Source organism: Erinaceus europaeus, chromosome 1 (genome assembly GCF_950295315.1).
Source record: "Erinaceus europaeus chromosome 1, mEriEur2.1, whole genome shotgun sequence".
In the NCBI taxonomy this organism is placed as follows: domain Eukaryota; kingdom Metazoa; phylum Chordata; class Mammalia; order Eulipotyphla; family Erinaceidae; genus Erinaceus; species Erinaceus europaeus.
In genome coordinates, this window is record NC_080162.1 from 65,478,053 (window position 1) to 65,496,664 (window position 18,612).

At 37.7% G+C, this 18,612-nt stretch overlaps 1 protein-coding gene across 17 annotated transcripts in view; it reads right to left on the reverse strand.

Moving 5' to 3' along the window:
• PLCB4 (phospholipase C beta 4) overlaps positions 1-18,612 on the reverse strand; it is a 434,528-nt gene that overhangs the window by 131,390 nt on the left and 284,526 nt on the right. For all 17 annotated transcript variants that reach the window (XM_060186551.1, XM_060186550.1, XM_060186547.1 and 14 more), the window contains 3 exons: positions 7,731-7,811; positions 6,871-6,930; positions 5,481-5,624 (listed from right to left, as the gene is read on the reverse strand). In XM_060186551.1, the coding sequence (XP_060042534.1) occupies positions 5,481-5,624; positions 6,871-6,930; positions 7,731-7,811 (285 nt within the window). The remainder of the gene's footprint in view (positions 1-5,480; positions 5,625-6,870; positions 6,931-7,730; positions 7,812-18,612) is intronic.

Sequence of the window (18,612 nt, forward strand, 5' to 3'; positions counted from 1 at the left end):
TCCCCCTACCCCAGTCTGCTCCTGTCCCCTCTCCTCTCTTTTATTTTTCTTTCTCTGTCACCAGGGTTATCACTGGGGCTTGGTGCATGTACAACAAATCCACTGCTCCTGGTAGCAATTTCCTTCCTTCCTTCCTTCCTTCCTTCCTTCCTTCCTTCCTTCCTTCCTTCCTTCCTTCCTTCCCTGCTGTCTCTTTCTTAAATTCTTGTTTTTTTGACAGTCAGGGATAAACTGAGAGAAAAGAAAACAGATAAATTGAGAGTGGGAGAAAGAGACATCATAGCCGCTTCAACATAGTGATGCTTCCCCTGCAGGTGAGCAGCAGGGTGTGGGGCTGGCTTCCATCCTTGAGCGGGGTAATGTGTGTGCTACTGCCCAGCTCCCAGAGTTTCTTTCTTTCTTTTTTTTTTTTACTCCAAAAAACAAACAAAAAAAATCCTTCCTCCAGGAACCTTTGCAGTAAGCTTTTCACTCAACATAATTCAAGTTTAGCAAAGCAATTTTGACAGACAATCCAGTTTGCCAAAAATAGATCTTATTACATATAGTAAACTACAAGAAGAATACATCACATTTTTGTAATTAAATTTGTATAGTCATTCTTCATGAACTTATTCCACAACTTTGGTGCAAAACATATTTTGTGGAGTTCAACAAGTATTTACAACTGATATAAAGTATAATGAGTAGTATGAAAATTGTCTAAATTCAGTGAAAATCCTTGCATTTTGAATCTCATAATAGTAGCTTATTTTTGTAATCAAAGAAAAATTCAACTTGGTAAAAAAAGAACAGACTTATCTGTGGAGATTTTCAATGAGGACTGCATTTTAATTTTATGTACAGCGACTCTATGATTTCAGTTTGCTGTGCAGCACCAGCTGTAACTTAATGAGACATCTGAATTTCCTTTTTCCTTCCACTTTTCAGAGACTGAAATCTTTTTGAGATAGCTATATTGTAGGAAAAAATATACCCACAAAATTGAGCCTTAAAACAAAGCCTAAATAAAGGTGTTATAATGTAGACTATAATTTGTATAGTTTCTTGTGAAATAGTAAGCAAAGATGGGGATGATTCAGGAAAAAAGTTGTATTATAGTTGATAAAAAATAAGAAAATATGTTCTTTATGTAGATACTTTTATTTATAGATGTTGAAGATATATGATATATCAGGTTCACCTCCTAGTCAAAGGCCCCCTCGGTATAAGGGAAGGTGCCAGCAGTATTAGCAATTCTTTCTTTCTTTTTTTCTTTCTTTCTTTCTTTCTTTCTTTCTTTCTTTCTTTCTTTATTTCTTTCTTTCTTTCTTTCTTTCTTTTGTTGGATAGGACAGAGAGAAATTAAGAGAGGAGGGGAAGACAGAGGGGGAAGAGAAAGATAGACACCTGCATACCTGCTTCACTGCTTGTGAAGTGGACCCCCCCCGCAGATGGAGAGCTGGGGACTTGAACCGGAACCTTTACGCTGGTCCTTGTGCTTCAAGTCATGTGCGCTTAACCCACTGCACTGCCACCCAGCCCCAGCAATTCTTTTTAGTAGAGTTTTTAAGCAGAGGAAACAAAGGTTAAAATTTTCAGCTGCAACAAGAAGAAGGGTTTAAGTAAGCAGAAAATAAAACTGGAAACAGGTAAACAGTAAACTAGAAACAGGTCAAGACACCAGTGTTAAGACTTTCATTCATGGGTACTTAGTAACATTCCTGTTATATCCTGAAAAGAGACTGAAAATACTATCATAGGTGCCTAGAACGCTTTTACTATCATTGAACCACATTTTCTCAGTCATCTTGTCAAAAAGTTAGTTTCTCAGTTTTTCTTAAACTATAAAGGAATTAAAACATAGACCACTAAGGGCAACAGATACTTATCACCAGAGTTAGAATTTTTTGACTGGGCCAAAGTTTATACTTCAATGAACAGATCACTCATTTACTAATGGGCACTAACCATCCTAGATGCTAGGGTGCAGCAGTAAACAGAACTTTTCCCTCACATGGAGGGAGGATGACAACAAATGAACACGTGGTGTGCAAAACAGGAGGAAGAAAATAAGGCAAGTTAGGCATCAGGAAGCATCAAAGGCAGGTATAAGGGAAAGTTCCACTTTAGGTGTTGTTTTGGCTGAGACATGAGAAGTGTGAGGAAGATGTAGTGTATATAACTGGGGAAGGGTATGTTGTAGGCAAAAGGAACAAAAAATGCAAAACACCTGAAGAGGAAAGGAAATAGAAAGGAGGGGGGGGGAAAGGAAAGGAAAGGAAATCCTGAAGACAGAAAGAGGAAAGAAAAGTGAGCATTACATTTTGAGTACCTGGTAAGCTTCAAAGAGTTAAAAGCAACAAAGTGATGTTATCTGAATTAAATTTTTGAAACATCACTTTAGCTGCTATGTTGAGACTTAAATAAAAGGGGAAAAACCAAAGCAGAGAAACCTGTTAGGATACAAATGCCACTGGCCTAGATCACACAGTACTAATAGTGATGGTGAGAAGCAGCTAAAGTCCAGATATAAGAGTGTTAATGGATGGATGCAGGGCTTCAGAGGAAGGTGTAAATGGTCTAAGCAACTGAAAGGTCTCCAGGTGGGGTGTGAAAGGTTTGGATTAAAGCAGAATTTCATGATACCTAACTAGACAGTTATTCATTAAGGGAGAAAAACACACAATCTTGAGCTCAAGTCTTCTGAAGAACCAGATGGGCAAGTCATTTGTTCTCAAGATAGAGAGTATAGCTCAAGAAAACAAAAGGTGAGATAGAAAAATGTATTTGGCATGGCTGTCACCTTTACTAAAAAACAAATAAAAAAGGCACAATTTTCACAGTCACATGTACTAGAAAACATTCTGTTTATCTGAAACCTCAACTCTGAGAAACTCAAGATATCACACAGAATTTTATTGACCTTTCAAACACTCACTTGAAATAAGAAGAAAAAATATATTGGAGAAGCCCTTGGAGGAAAGAAAAACAAAGAAGGTGAAGTGGAGCGAAAATTCCTCCATGTGCAAGTTGCCTCTCCAGGATATCTTCACTCATTTGTCTGTAGTGTATGTTGGGTGAGGTGAATTTGTTCAGAGCGGTTATATTATATCAAAAAAGCCCAGGAGTTAAGGACACAGTCAAACTAAGAATAAACTCTATACTGGCACCAAGCACCAGACATAACCCTAGTGGCAAAATAAACAAACAAAACAAAACAAAATATCTCAAAAGATAAGTCCTCCTGGGCAAATTTTATACTACAAATTTTCTTAGCTTAGATAACACTGGATGAAAACTCATTAGATGTTCATGAAATGAATAAATTCTTCTTCCCAGTTCAGGAAATCTGAACTTCACATAGCCTGTGGCTCTCACCATGCATGTATAAGTGAATTACTGCTGTTTGTCTCCAAACCTGTTTATCAGCTGTAACCACAGAAAAAGAAAAAAATAAAATAAAATATGTGAGTGAAAAAAGACTATTATTTCTCTAGCTGTATATTTTAGACAGATTTTTAAAAAATGCAAATGTTAATTTCTTCCTCAAAATCTGTGTAAACCAGATAACAAAAGGATTAGGGTTGTAGGATGTTCTGCTTCAAGTGTGCTGCAAATGTCTCTGAACTCTCAGTTCCATCTTAAAGAATCCAATCTGGGGGCCAGGAGATAGCTTACCTGGTTAGAAAGCCCACACTTTACCATGTGTGGAGACCCAGGTTCCAGTCCTTCAATACCACATGGGAATACCCATAGATGGAACACTTCACAAATGGTGGAGCACTGCTGTGGTATCTCACCTCTCTCACTCTCAATCTTAAAAATAGAGCGTCTGTAGGGGCCAGTAAGATTGTGCAGCCAATATATTATACTGAGAACCTTGCTGGCAAAACAAATATGAAAAAGAAATAACAGCAATAATACTTTAAAAAAAAACAACTCCAAACTGAATATCTGAGATATTACATAAGGAGTGAATTACAGGCAAAAAATATAAAACCTCAACTGATCAGACTCACAATTAACAAAAAATACTTCAGAAATAACATTAAAATACTGGTCAACAATATAAACCAAGGACATGAAAACACTAATTCAAAGGGTATGTCAAATGTAAAACATTAATTCCCCAATAAAAAAATTAAAAAAAATGTCATTAGCGCAGCCTGGAATGTTCCTAGCCATGACCACAGAATGCCAGCTCAGACCTATAGGGATGAAGGGGTTATACAGGCTCCTGTGCTGACTATGGGCCACAGATCAAACTGATGGGTTTTATAGTTAACAATATTTATATACGTTCCCCATATTTGGGAGCTACTTACTTCCCTGATGCAGCTTTCTAGTCCTTTTTCCAACTATGACACCATCTCCCCAGACAATAACCTGGATTCACCTGCATATCAGATGTCAGGCTCAGGAAAAACTAGTACAGTCATGGGCCCTTTGGAATATACCTAAAATAGACCTACTAGCTATTTCCAAAATGGAGACCCCAAGTCTTCATCTGCAATATTCTTGCCTTTAGGTTCATGATTAGTCAACAATTTGTTCTGCTTTATATCACTCTTTTTCAGCCAACAGGTTCCAGATGCTATCATGATGCCAGCTGGACTTCACTAGGCAGACGACCTCACCAATGTGTCCTGGAGCCCTACCTCCCCAGACCCCTACCCCACTAGGGAAAGAGAGAGACAGGCTGGGAGTATAGATCGACCTGTCAATCAATACACATTTTCAGCAGGTAAGCAATTACAGAAGCCAGACCCCTCACCTTCTGCACCCTATGATGATCCTGGGTCCATATTCCCAAAAGAATAAAGAATAGGGAAGCTATCAAGGGAGGGGATTGGATATGGAGTTCTGGTGGTGGGAACTGTGTGGAATTATACCCCTCTTATCCTATGGTTTTGTCACTATTTCAATTTTATAAATAAAAATTAAAAAATGTCATTAGTAAATTTTATATTGACTTCATTGTTAAATGAAAATATTTTGGATATATTAGATTAAATTCTATTGAACTTGATTTCACTTGTTCCTCTTTGTTTTTTAGGCATGACTTCTAAAAGAATTTAAATGATCTCTTTGGCTTTCTTTCTAGTTCCACTTGTAGTGCTGACCTAGTCCCTAGCTTTTCAACTGTAGTTATTAGTCAAGCATCATTACCAGGTGGAAACTTATTTGACATGGAGAAATCTCACTTTCATTTTAGACCTACAGAATCTGAATCTAGAGCTTAATAAAACCCCAGGTGATCACCTGAACATACTGAAGTTTGGAAAAGCTCAGTTAGTTTTTCTCTAAAACATATCACAGGAAAACCCACAAATGAGTTGTGTGTTTTATGAATTTTCTAAACCAATATAAAAGGAAGCTAATGCAAATTCTTTCTGAAAACCCCAAGTTCATTGACTGATCCCATTGCTACACAAAATTATACACACCATACAAATACACATAGGGTGGAAAGGAGAACAATATTTCACTGAGGCTACCTTAGTTACTTCTGGATTTTCAGCCACCATGTACGTGAAACTAATGTTCACCAAATCCGTACCACTGCAGACACAAACTATCCGCCCTTCCAGATCATTTTCTGACTTTCCAACTGCTTCAAGAGCCGCCAAAATTTTGGGGTCCTATAAAGAGGTATATAAATGTTAGATTTCAGAGCTTGGGAGAAATGTGGTTAAAAGAAACCACATTTCACATAAAAATATATGTAAGGACAAATGTTTTCTAGCATATATATATTATATATATGGCACTATTCAAACACTCATAGTGGCAAATCTATAACATTAAGCATTATTGCATTATTTAATTTGTTTAGTAAGAAAGGTACTAAAATATTACTGGTTTAGAAAACTAGGTATGAGGCATCCATTTCGCTTTCCTATTATGATTATTAGAGGATGTGAACAATGACCTCTGTGTGCAAAAGAATGACTGGGACTTATTTTTGTTCACAAAAACAAAAGGATTCTCTCATAGAGAGACCTGCAAGGTTTCACATAAATAAATATGGTATTGCCATAACATGAAATTACAGGTTACTAAAAATGAGATTAAGTCTTTCAAGTAGCCTGGATACAAAGAGTATGTTCTTGTCTAGAAGTCACAGCATCCTCATTTGGAATGAAAACTATATAGGTTTGCCCTAGTTAGCAAATAAAATAATGTCTTTATCCTCCCAACAAGCTCCTGGGGAAAAGCCAACATAGTTACACAGAACTTTTAACTAATATGAAAGAGAATACTTTCAAGAACAAAAAATAAGGGACACAATTTTGTTTGGAACATCTAAATACCTTCAGGGTTATTACCGAAAAGGAAATCAACACTGCTAGAATATTCTAGAAAAAACAGGTCTTTTAAATTCCTAGTACCACTATGCAAACAGCCTCTTATTCAAACAAATCAATCACTGGCAAGAAGGATGATTTATTCACTGTCATTTACCCCCCCTCAAACTGAAGAGACAAACTGAACCTTCAAGGAGAACTCAATGTCTGCATGCACAGGTGCATGTATATGAAACTACCTGAGCCATTAAAATTTTTCCATCAACCACATGCCAGGAATGACTCACTCTTTACTGAATTGGGGGATGGGGGAGTGGAGAGCTGTCAAATTAATGTCTGAGTTAGTGAAGTTGGTTTTTGATACTGGGGTTGTATGAAAAATCTTCATTTTCAAAAATTAGTAACATTTCTAATATAACTAACAATGCAATCCAAAGGATTCACCAGTTAAAGATGAAGTTTTAAAATTGTGCCTGTGTCTTTATCCCCAGCTAATTATTTTGGTGCACAATAAATTTAACAGAATTCTGCCGACTGTTTCCAACCTAAGTAAGCCTATGCTCAGAAGAGGAGCAAATACCTTTGGTGTGGCTCCCAACCGAATACTGTTGATGAGGGAACATTCTAGCACTTGTCCTTCCTGAAACAAGAGAATATAACACAGCAGTAACACTAGACTTGTGCTACTAAGTACTCAGGAAGTGTCTGTGATGATAAAGGAAATGTTGTTAGAATAAGGTAGAAAGCAAAGTGAAATATAATAAGAAGAATCTCAAATGATCTATGGATACAACTAAAGCTTTAAATCTATTTCAAATATATATATATATGTATACATATATATATATATACATACATACATATGTATAAAGGTACCTGAGGAATTTTTAAATGTTTATAAAATGATGCTGCCTTTATATGCACACTATTTTAATAACATAAGGATGTCATTACATATATATGTGCATATGATATATCATCAGCTGGCAATTATATCAACTTTATCATAATTTCAATTTTAAAGTTTCATTAAATGTGTACATGGTGCCTATCGTCAAGCTAAATTCTGGAGTATAACAAAATAAACATGCTTTAAATGTATCTTTGAGATGTCAGCTTCAACATTTCTTCTGGGAAATTGTCCTTCCTCCTAAAGTTAAATCATATCTGCTCGAAGCTGTCCTGAAAATCTGCCCTTTTTGTCAACAGCACTAAAGGCTGTACTTTCTCTCTTCTTATTTTTGACTGTTATGGAAGCTAGAGTAATGTCCTTGGTCATCACTAAATCCAAAATTCCTGACCCAAGGAAGTACATTTTAACCCTTCTGAATGAATAAGTAACATAGACTCTGTACCCTCAAGAGGCACTTCATCCACTTTTTGAGAAGTTAAACAGCTTAAACCAGACAGAGGAAAGAACTTGCTGTTCCATTGCCATACCTTGCCTTCACTTCTCCAAGTCAGAAAGAAGCCAAATTCATCTACTTTGAAGAGGCAGTTGGGTTCAAACACAAAGGATTCCTGTTAAAAAGAAATGTGTTGATCTGCATGACTCATAGCAATAAAAAATGCAAATATCATTTAGTCTTTACACAAGAGAAAGAACTCACCCTCCTGTATCCTAAATAAAATGTCCACATTTCTTATTATATCACGGCCCACTTTTGTTTAAAATGCTTTGTACTAATATTTACATTTAAAAACTGATCAATTCTTTTACAGCATATTCCTCTAGAGTAACTTTAAGAGCAAAAGGTGTGCTGAAGGTTACAGAAATGAATGTTTTTCTAAAATCTTAGAAGACGAGCTCCCAGAAGGAAAAATAATTTCCTAGTTCCAGCCTACTGATCTACCTCCACATATGAGAAATTATTATCCATATATAACATGTCAAACGAGAAGGTAAATTTTATTCATATTTAAAAAATATTTTATTTGATATTTATTTATTTATTGGGTAGAGTCTGAAAGAAATCAGAAGGGAGGGGGAAATAGAGAGTTAGACACCTGCAGCACTGCTTCACCACTCTGGAAGCTTTCCTCCTGAAGGTGGGGTAAGGGGGCTTGAACCTGGGTCCTTGTGCCTTGTAATATATGGACTTAACCAGGTGTGCCACTGACTGGCCCCAGAGAGAATAATTCTGCAAGAAGATAATTTTTCAGTCATCGGTTTGTATGTATTAACGTACACAATTAAGCATTCAGATATTAGAGAAAACTGCTGAATAAAAGACTCATGCCTGAGGTTCTGAGATGCCAGGTTCAATGCCCAGCATTGCCATAATCCAGAGCTAAGCAGTGCTCTGACTGGTCAGTCTAGCTAACAATGTAATCTTTCCGTTTCCCTCTCTATCAAAAACATAAAGAAGAAAAAAACAACGGCAGCCAGCAATGGTGAAGAAGTACAGCCCCAGTGATATAACACTGGCAGGAAAAAACAGAAAGATAAAATGGGAAGAAGATTACATAATCAAAATTTGAATGAAGAAAGCTAGTCAAACACAGGGAACTCAGAACAGCTAGGTAATACTTGTTTATTAAGAAAGCACCATTGTGCTCAAGAACACCAGGAAGATTCTATGTCAAGGAAAGAAAAAGAGTGTTCAGGAAATAGAGCCAAGTGCCCTATGCCTTGTGTTTGCATTACACCAAGACTTGGCATGCATGTGTAAACAAATTCATAAGTTCTTCTCAAGAGTTAAAGAACTTGTCCTTTTAGATAATTACAACACTAATAATAAGGAAATTGACTAGCAAGCATGGATCAGGGCAGAGACTTAAAACAAATAAAGAGTAATTAAAGGATTGAGTTTCTAAGAGCAGTTCAGACAGTTCACTTTTCAAAATGTATCTTTCTAAAATAACAGGGAAGCAGCAGCAGCATTCATCAAGGTAAACCCAATATCAAGGCACTAAGTTAATATGAAGTGTTAGAATTTAGAGAGCCTGGAAACCTTGAGCAAAGCCAGCCTTCACATCCATTTAGATAGTTTTTTGGAAGATGAAGAATTATCATACAGACTTCAATCTGTACCAGACAGGTGCTAGGTACAGCAGACATAGCAGCAACTCAGAGAGAGGGTAGCTATGGCATATCCTTTGACTTTGGAATCCAAACTCAGTTTTGCTGCTTATTATTTATTTTCTGGACATATCCTTTACAAATTTAAAAATCCTTGTATAATACATGAAAGTGTTTACACTTACCTATCATGTTTGTTGTGGGAATTAAGTAAGATGGAATGTATGGTGCAAAAAAAGAAAATGCTGTCTCTTAGACTTTGTCAGAACTATGGTGGTTGAGAATTTTGGTAGAGGGTGTGGTGACTTACACACAGTGTATGTGAGTGTGAAATTAAGTCCCTGTAGAAGCATCCAATAGCACAGCTATATACAAGATACTGGATACTGTACAGCAAACCATAACAAAAGGACTTTTCAAAGTTAACCCAATTACCAAATAATGTGATAACATTAACTATCCATTGTCTTTTTGAACCCTAAGACAGCAGGAACCTCACATCTCCACTATAGAGCCCCTACTTCCCCCAGTCCTGGAACCCTTGGACAGGGCCCACTTTCCCGTATGCGTCTCCCAATCCAAAGCAAATAATATTGCATCCGCCGATCACAACCTAACCAATGCAATGATTGCCACCTCAACATGCTTCACCTCAGACTGTGTCTAGAGACTTCACATGTGGAATGACAACCCTTCGGCTTCATTACTCGGGTGAGACCTTTCCTTTTATAGTACACTCTAATTTCATCTCAGGTAGTTCACTTTCTAACAAAGTCCCATAACCTAGATATACACCAGTTTCTGTGAGAGAGAGCTTATGTTCACACATATCCATAAACTACTGCAAAATATATACCTGAAAGCAGAAGTACACTAGAGTTTGCAGTGAGTACCTCCCTAACACTTCCTCTCCACTATTCCAAGCTTGGGATCCATGATTGCTCAACAATTTGTTTGGCTTCGTATGTTAACTCTCTTTTCAGTCACCAGGTTCCAGATGCCACCAGGATGCTGGCCAGGCTTCCCTGGATTGAAGACCCCACCAATGTGTCCTGGAGCTCAGCTTCCCCAGAGACACACCTTACTAGGGAAAGATAGAGGCAGACTGGGAGTATGGACCGACCCGTCAATGCCCATGTTCAGCAGGGAAGCAATTACAGAAGCCAGACCTTCTACCTTCTGCAACCCTCAATGACCCTGGGTCCATGCTCCCAGAGGGCTAGAGAATGGGAAAGCTATCATGGGAGGGGGTGGGTTATGGAGATTGGGTGGTGGGAATTGTGTGGAGTTGTACTCCTCCTACCTTATGTTTTTGTTCATTAATACTTTCTTAAATAAAAAATTTAAAAAAAAAGAAACCAACCGCAAAAAAAAAAAAAAAGAAATTAAGTCCCTGATACCTCAAAATTTTGCAAAAAACTGTCAAATCACTATTAAAAATAAAATATTATCCCCTGTCACTCCACTGTGGCACACCAGCTTCTTGGAAGTTCCCAGTGTCAGGGCAGGTCTACATGTCTTAACAAATTCTACTTCCCCTAACTACCCATACTGTTTTATTCTGGGTAACGTCTCTAAAACACAATTATTGTGCCACCTGTGCTGATGATTCCCAAATAAATAATAGTATCCAAGTCCTCTTTCAGTTCCAAATTCAGATACCAACTTTCTACTCTCTCTCTTTACTCTGTGTCTCAAAATTATTAATAGGGTTATAGCTGAATTCTTTAATCCCTATATTTTCTCCAATACTCTTCATCTCAACTTACTGTTTTCTTTCTTCCTCCTCATTCTTCTCTTTTGTGTGTGAATGTTTGAAAAAATATGGAAGAAATTTAGGTTTACAAGAGTGGTGTTATTGCAGGGTCACAGTCTAGCATCTCCCCAACATCAGAGCCAGAAAATTTTCTTAGTTCAATAAATATCCCTAATATTGACTGATCTACTGAAACTAAGAGTCATCCTTCATTTTCCCTTTCCATTCATAGCCACTAACAAATTTCCTTCCATAGAAATGTTCATATAGCACAGCGGGTTAAGTGCACTTGGTGCAAAGTGCAAGGGCCAGGCATAAGGATCCCGGTTTGAGTCCCTGGCTCCCCACCTACAGGGGAGTCTCTTCACAAGTGGTGAAGCAGGTCTGTAGGTGTCTATCTTTCTCTCCCCTTCTCTGTCTTTCCCATCTCTCTCTATTTCTCTCTGTCCTTACTAACAACAACAACAACAACAATAATAACTACAACAATAAAACAACAAGGGCAACAAAAGGGAATAAATTTTTAAAAAACTTGGGGTAAAACCAGATGAAGCTCTGGCATATATATACATGTATAAAAAAAAGAAATGTTTAGATATATTCATTTTACTTGGTAGCTATTATCATACCTTGGTTCAAATCATCATAATATCTTCTGTGGATTGCTTTTCCCACATCTAACATACCACCCAAATCAACTACTTAAACTTATAGAGTCAGTTAATTAAAACTATTCAATGGATTCTCATTAAATTTATTTGTGTATTTATTATGCAATGCCAGGGAGTAAATTCAAGGTTACGTGCAATAAAACTGCTGAGCATATTTCAGAGTCCAGTTTTATCAATGGGAGAGAGAGAGATAAACTAAAAGAGAGAAGAGACACTACAGCCCAGCTCTAGCATCCATGGATGCTTTCCATGGTGCTCCTATTTGGTGCTGGGACTTGAATACTGGGACTTGTGCTAGTAAGGTATTTATATATACTCTACTAGGTGAGCTATCTTCCAGTCCCTCCCATCATATTTAGAATAGAATCTCATCTCTGTACGATAGTCTAATATGTTTTCCATAGTCCAAGTTCCTTAAGGCATACCTTATATCACTTTTTATTCTTTCTTTTCCTTCTTATTTACTATATCCATCAGTGTTTAAGTCCTTCAAGATCTTTCTAGCCTTAGGGTCTTTGCAGTTGCCATCCCTCTTACTCAGAAGTCTCTACTCCATTTAGCAGAGTTGGGTCCTTTTATCCTATAGGCTTTATTTTCATTATTCCTTCTTCAGACGGGTATCCTTCCCCCCCCAACTACCTTAATAATTTTCTCATTTTATTCTCTACTATAAAATTCTGACTACTAAGGGGCAAGGTGGTGGTACACTTGGTTAAGTGCTCACATTACAGTGTGCAAAGACCCAGTGTCAAGCCCTTGGTCCCCACCTGCAGTGTGGTAAGCTTCACATGTGGTAAAGCAGGGATGCAGGTGTTCCTATCTGTCTATCTATATACCTCTTTAACTTCCCCTGCCCTCTCAATTTCTCTCTGTCTCTATCCAATAACAAATGAATAAACAAAATTTTGACCATTTCCTTGCATATACTAGTCACATTTCTTTACTTGTTGCTTGGTTCCTGCATTAGACCATAGCTCTTATGAGGGCAGAGTCAAAGAGACACTCTTATTCACATTTACATCCCAACTACCTAGGACATCAAAAGCACCCAAAAGCCAAATTCAAGCATCTTTCAAACAGAATATTTTGTGCAGACCAATATAAGAAAAACAAAACCAAACAAACATATAAACCAGTTACTCAGATTGAGGAGATGGTGTCAGGTCCAGAGCACATTAAGATCCCTCCTGAAAGGGCTGTTACAGACTGGTGTATAAATAATCAAGATTTCTTTAGAGGAAGGGTACCTTTTAAAGAATTAATACAAGTTTAGTGTAGAGGTTGGGTGTGGTTTTGAAGCAACTCTTGGAATCCTTGTTAGATCTGCAGCACTATTTGAATATAATTGTATATAAATCATTTTGAAAATGAAGAAATCTTGGCAGGCAGAACAATAAGGCAGAATACTAAAATAAGTCCAGAATAAGAGAGAACATCAAAAAATGCAAGCCATCAAGTTTTACATAGTAAAAATTGGATAGTAATTTGATTCTGGGCAACAAAAGCAAATAGGAAAACAACTTTTACTAGGTACCCATGGTGTGTGCAGATAAAAACATATCGGATTTCTAGATGACACTATTACCAAAAAAAAAAATCTCCATTTTGGTCTTAAAGCCCTGAGTGATGCAAACGACAAATTTCTTAACAAAGCTCACAATAAGCTCATCAGTTGTGGATACATGATTTTAAGACCAAAAGTATCCATGAAAATCAGACAGCAAATCAGCTGAAAGGAAATGAAACACAACCTACTTAGGTTTCTCTTCACCTCCCACTAACAAACAGAAAAACTGGACCTACTGGAGAGTGAAGCCACAAGATGTCTCTTCTTTTTCCCATAACAACCGTTATAAATTTCACATGGATTCCCACTGACCAGAGCTTGAACTGTATTCTTGTGGTCAGTTTGAGGCAACAAAGTTCCAAGTCTAACTGTAAGAAACAATTTCCTCCAAACACGGGTACAGCAGGAGAAATCCTCAAAGAAAACTCAGATTTCTTCTTTGCAAATAAATCTGTTTGTTTGCAATTTTAAATGGCAATAAAACAAATTTTCATAGAACTTCTTGCAGGGTACTCAGAACTCCAGTTCTCAGATGCTTCAGTTAAAATTCTCCATGGTCACCTTATCAAAGTAAGGACTGCAAAAGCTGAATAAGGGCAAGAGACTGGTATACTTTAACGATGACTCTTTAGTCACTGTCAAGCCACCCCATCAGCTAGTCGGGGAGTCCTGAGATTCCCAAACAGACATGATGGGCCTAGACCTTGAATAGATCCCTCTCTCCATTGTTACTGATCATTTCTATCAGGAACAACATAATAGACCCCTTTGTGGGCCCCCATAGGACCTTGCCCTCAACATGGATCAACAATGGTAGAGAATGTTCCATCCTCCAAAAAGGAGGCTGGACAACATACTCTATCTTCCATCTGAGGAAGATGGGTTCTGAAATTAGGGTAGCTTGGAACATTCCTACTCATGACCACAGAATGTGAGCTCAGATCTACAGGGATGCAGAGGTCACATAAGCTGAATATGGGCCCCAGGTCACATCAAATCAATGGGGTTTACATTCAACAATCTTTATACACCTTTTCCATATTTGGGAGCTACTCTCTTCCTTGATCCAGCTTTCTGGTGCTTTTTTCAGCCATGACATCATCTCCCCAGACAATAACTTGGATCCACCTGCATATCAGATGTCAGGCTCAAGGGGGAAAAAAAAAAACCAAAAACTTGTATAGTCATGGGCCCTTTGGGATATAACTAAAACTATCTACAAAAAGGAGACCCCCCAAATCTTCATCTGCAATATTCTAGCCTGTAGGTTCATGATTAGTCAACAATTTGTTTGGCTTTATATGTTAACTGTTCTTTCAGCTACCAGGTTCCAGATGCTACCATGATGCCAACCAGATTTCCCTGGGCAGATGACCCCACCACTGTGTACTGGAGCCCTGCTTCCCCAGAGCTCTGCCTTACTAGGAAAAGAGAGAGACATGCTGGGAGTATGGATCAACCTGTCAACGTCCATGTTCAGTGGGGAAGCAATTACAGAAGCCACACCTTCCGCCTTCTGCACCCCATAATGACCTGTGTCCATACTCCCAGAGGGATAAAGAATAGGAAAGCTATCAGAGGAGGGGATGGGATATAGAGTTCTGGTGGTGGGAATTGTGTGGAGTTGTACCCCTCTTATCCTATGGTTTTTGTCAGTGTCTCCTTTTTATAAATAAAAAGTTAAAAAAAATTCTCTATGGTCATACTTTAGATGTCAAGGATTAGTGCTGTTACCCTGCCCACTCAAATTCTTTGTTCAGGTTATATGAAGAGACAGAATAAAATGGACAGGGATTCCTTTTGTATAATTATGGACAAGTTGAGGGGGTTATTATTTTGTTTGAGAGAGGACAGAAGAAGCACTTTTGATGGAATCATTGTAGTTAGAAACTATTTCTGGCTCAAGAGGGTTGTGTCTCTATGGCTTCCAGACACACTATCCTATTTTATTAGGAAAGAAGTATATTTATAAACTGTGTGTGTCAAGAATAGTTTTAGTATATTCTCCCAAAAGTTCTTCTTCAACAATTCAGTTTCACAACATGTATTTTAAAGATTAAAGTTTATATAAAAAAATACTTAGACTTGTGGTCCAGAGGGTAGCATAGTGGATAAAGCACTGAACTCTCAAGCATGCAGTAAGTTCTATCCCATGTAACAGGTGTGATGCTCTGATTCTCTTTCTCTCCTTATATCTCTCTCATTAATAAATAAATAAAATATTTTTTTTAAAAAAACTTAAAGATCAAAAAATAATTTGTATTTATTTGATAGTACAGAAAAAGGGGTAAAGAGGGAGAGAGAAAGAGAAATACCTGTGCTGCTTCACTATCCATGAAGTTTCCTTCCTACAGGTGGGGACAGTGGGCTTGAACATGGTTCCCTGTGCATGGTGACATGTGTGCTCAGCCAGGTCTGACACAGATTTAAATGTTTTTCCTTTATTAAAAAATCTCATCTAGTGAAAATACCACTTTTTCTGATTAAACAATAGAACTCAGAAGAAAAGGTGGAAATTATTCGAGTAGGTTGGATTTCTAGGTATTAAATGGTTGACTTTAATTTAGTAGTGATTTATGGTTTCTTACCCTTTCTCTCCTGTGAGACTTCTACCATCATGACCTGAGAACTACCACTGACTTTGTCTTCCCAATGTGGGGCTGGAAGCATATCATGTAAGAATAGTTCCATCTTAGCACTGGCAAGGTATAGATATTTCGACTTGATGGTGAACACACTAACTCTGTTTAACTTTTCAGAAGTCCCTTTGTAATAGGAGAAGAGTGAAATGAACGAGGCATCCATATTCTATCCTTCCTTCCTTCCTTCCTTCCTTCCTTCCTTCCTTCCTTCCTCCCCCTTCCTTCTTTCTTCCCTCCCTTCCTTCATTTTTCTCTCTTTTGTCTAGTGCTTTTTATGAATGAGGATCCTCACAAGTTGCCATCATAGCCTAGGCCTTGTAGTTTATGTCACCTGTTTTGATCCCAGTCTCCTCTGTCAGCATTTGCTGGAGAATTTTGGTGATGGTGTCACTTAATTTCATTAAGCTTTACTTTTCCCATCAGTGATTTGGAAAAACTGATAACCAACTTTTAAAAATTGACAAATCCCAAGTACACGAGACAAAGCAAATACAGAATAACTAACAGCTATATATATACCAGTTAATATGAGATGTTAGGTGAGGTGATTCACAAATCTTATTTCATTTAAATCTCATGAGAATTCTGCCAGAGTTTATATCACATCAGCATTGACCAATTAATTTTCCATGACATGCAAATGTGCCAAATGGGTACAGTCCCACATGGTAGCCACAAGAGCTGGATCGGGCTATGGGAGCTGGTAATGTGGTTAATGTCATCAGGGTTATCACTGGGACACAGTGCCTGGACTCCTAGTGGCCTTTTCATTTCTTTTTTGATAAAGGGTTAGAGACAGCAAGAGATTGCTACAGAGGGAGAGAGATCAAGAGAGAAGGAGAGATACCACAGGTATTGATCCTGAAGCTTCCTCCTGTAGGCACTCTCATTGGTGACCATCATACTGAACCTGCATCCTGGCTCATGGTAACATGTATACTCCTCTGCATGAGTCATCACTGGGTCTCATGATTTAAATCTTTTAATTAGTTTTAATTTTCATTTAAATCACTACAAGTGACTAGTGTTAACTTTCTTAGAATTTTAGAGATAAAGGGGAAGATGTTCAGGGAGGGTGCATTCTTTAAAGTTAAAGTCAGTAAGCCTAGGGACGCAGATTGGTTTATCTGAACCTCCTCTACTTTATCAAACTTGACCAGGAACCCCCCCCCACACACACACACCTGAACAGAAGCACACATTCTATCACTAATGGGTTTCTGAATTGTTAGTAAATGGGCACACAGTTGGTCAGCTCTGCCTTTGCATTAACATATTAACATGGTTCTCCCTCTGTTTCCTGGTTTGGTAAGATCTCTTAAAGTGAGCCAGAGACAAATGAAATCTGAGTTGGGTAATGTTGCTAACAGTCTTAAATAACATTAACATGGGCTCCTTGGAATATAACCAAAACAGACCTACTAGCTTTTTCTAAAATGGAAACCCCAAATCTCATCTACTAGAGTCTTACCTTTAGATTCCTGGTTATTAAACAATTTGTTCTGATTTATATCTTAATGATTTCTCAGCCAAGCTGTAGATGCTACCATGATGCCAACCTGACTTACTGGACAGATAACCTCACCAGTGTACCCTGGAACTCCACCTCACCACTAGGGAAAGATAGAAACAGACTGGGAGTACGGATCGACCTGCCAATGCCCAAGTCCAGTGGAGAAACAATTACAGAAGCCAGATCTTCCACCTTCTGCACCACATAATGATCCTGAGTGGCTGAGCAAGTTGTGGTCTATATACACAATGGAATACTACTCAGCTATTAATAACGATGACTTTGTTGTTTTCAGTCCATCTTGGATGGATCTTGAAGAAATCATGGTAAGTGAAATAAGTCAGAAACAGAAGGATGAATATGGGATGGTCTCACTCTCAGGCAGAAGTTGAAAAACAAGATCAGAAGAGAAAACATAAGTAGAACCTGAACTGGATTTGGTGTATTGCACCAAACTAACATCAAAGTAAGATTCTGGGGTGGGTGGGTGGGGTGGGGAGAGTACAGGTCCAAAAAGGATGACAGAGGACCTAGTGGGGGTTGTAATGTTATGTGGAAAACTGAGAAATGTTACGCATGTACAAACTATTATATTTACTGTCGAATGTAAAACATTAATCCCCCAATAAATAAAGTAAATATAGAAATATTGAAATAAAGTAAAATATGCAAAAAATGATATGAGAAATAAAAAAACCTGTTGTATATATACATGATGGAATATCACTCAGCTGCTAAAAATAATGAAATTATCTCCTTTGTATCCTCTTGGATGGAACCTGAGGAATCTTGTTGAGTGAAATAAGCCAAAAAAGGGCAAATACCAAATGATCTCATTTACTAGTGGACTTAATAAATAAATAGGGATTAGGAGAGAGAACATGAAGTAAAACTTGGGATGAAAACAGTGTATTGCACCAAAGCAAAGGACTCTGGGAAGAAAAAAGAGGAAGAAAACTTTGGGGGCTGGTATATAAGGACATTGTATGCATATTTCAATGACTACAATGTAAAGCAGTAAGCCCTTTAATAAAAATTAATAAATAAGTAACCCCCCAAAAAAAAACCAAACATTACCACCCAAACAGAAGATTCTGAGTGTGGCCTTAAGACAGAGCACATACTAATGTAGAACAACAATGGTAGAAACT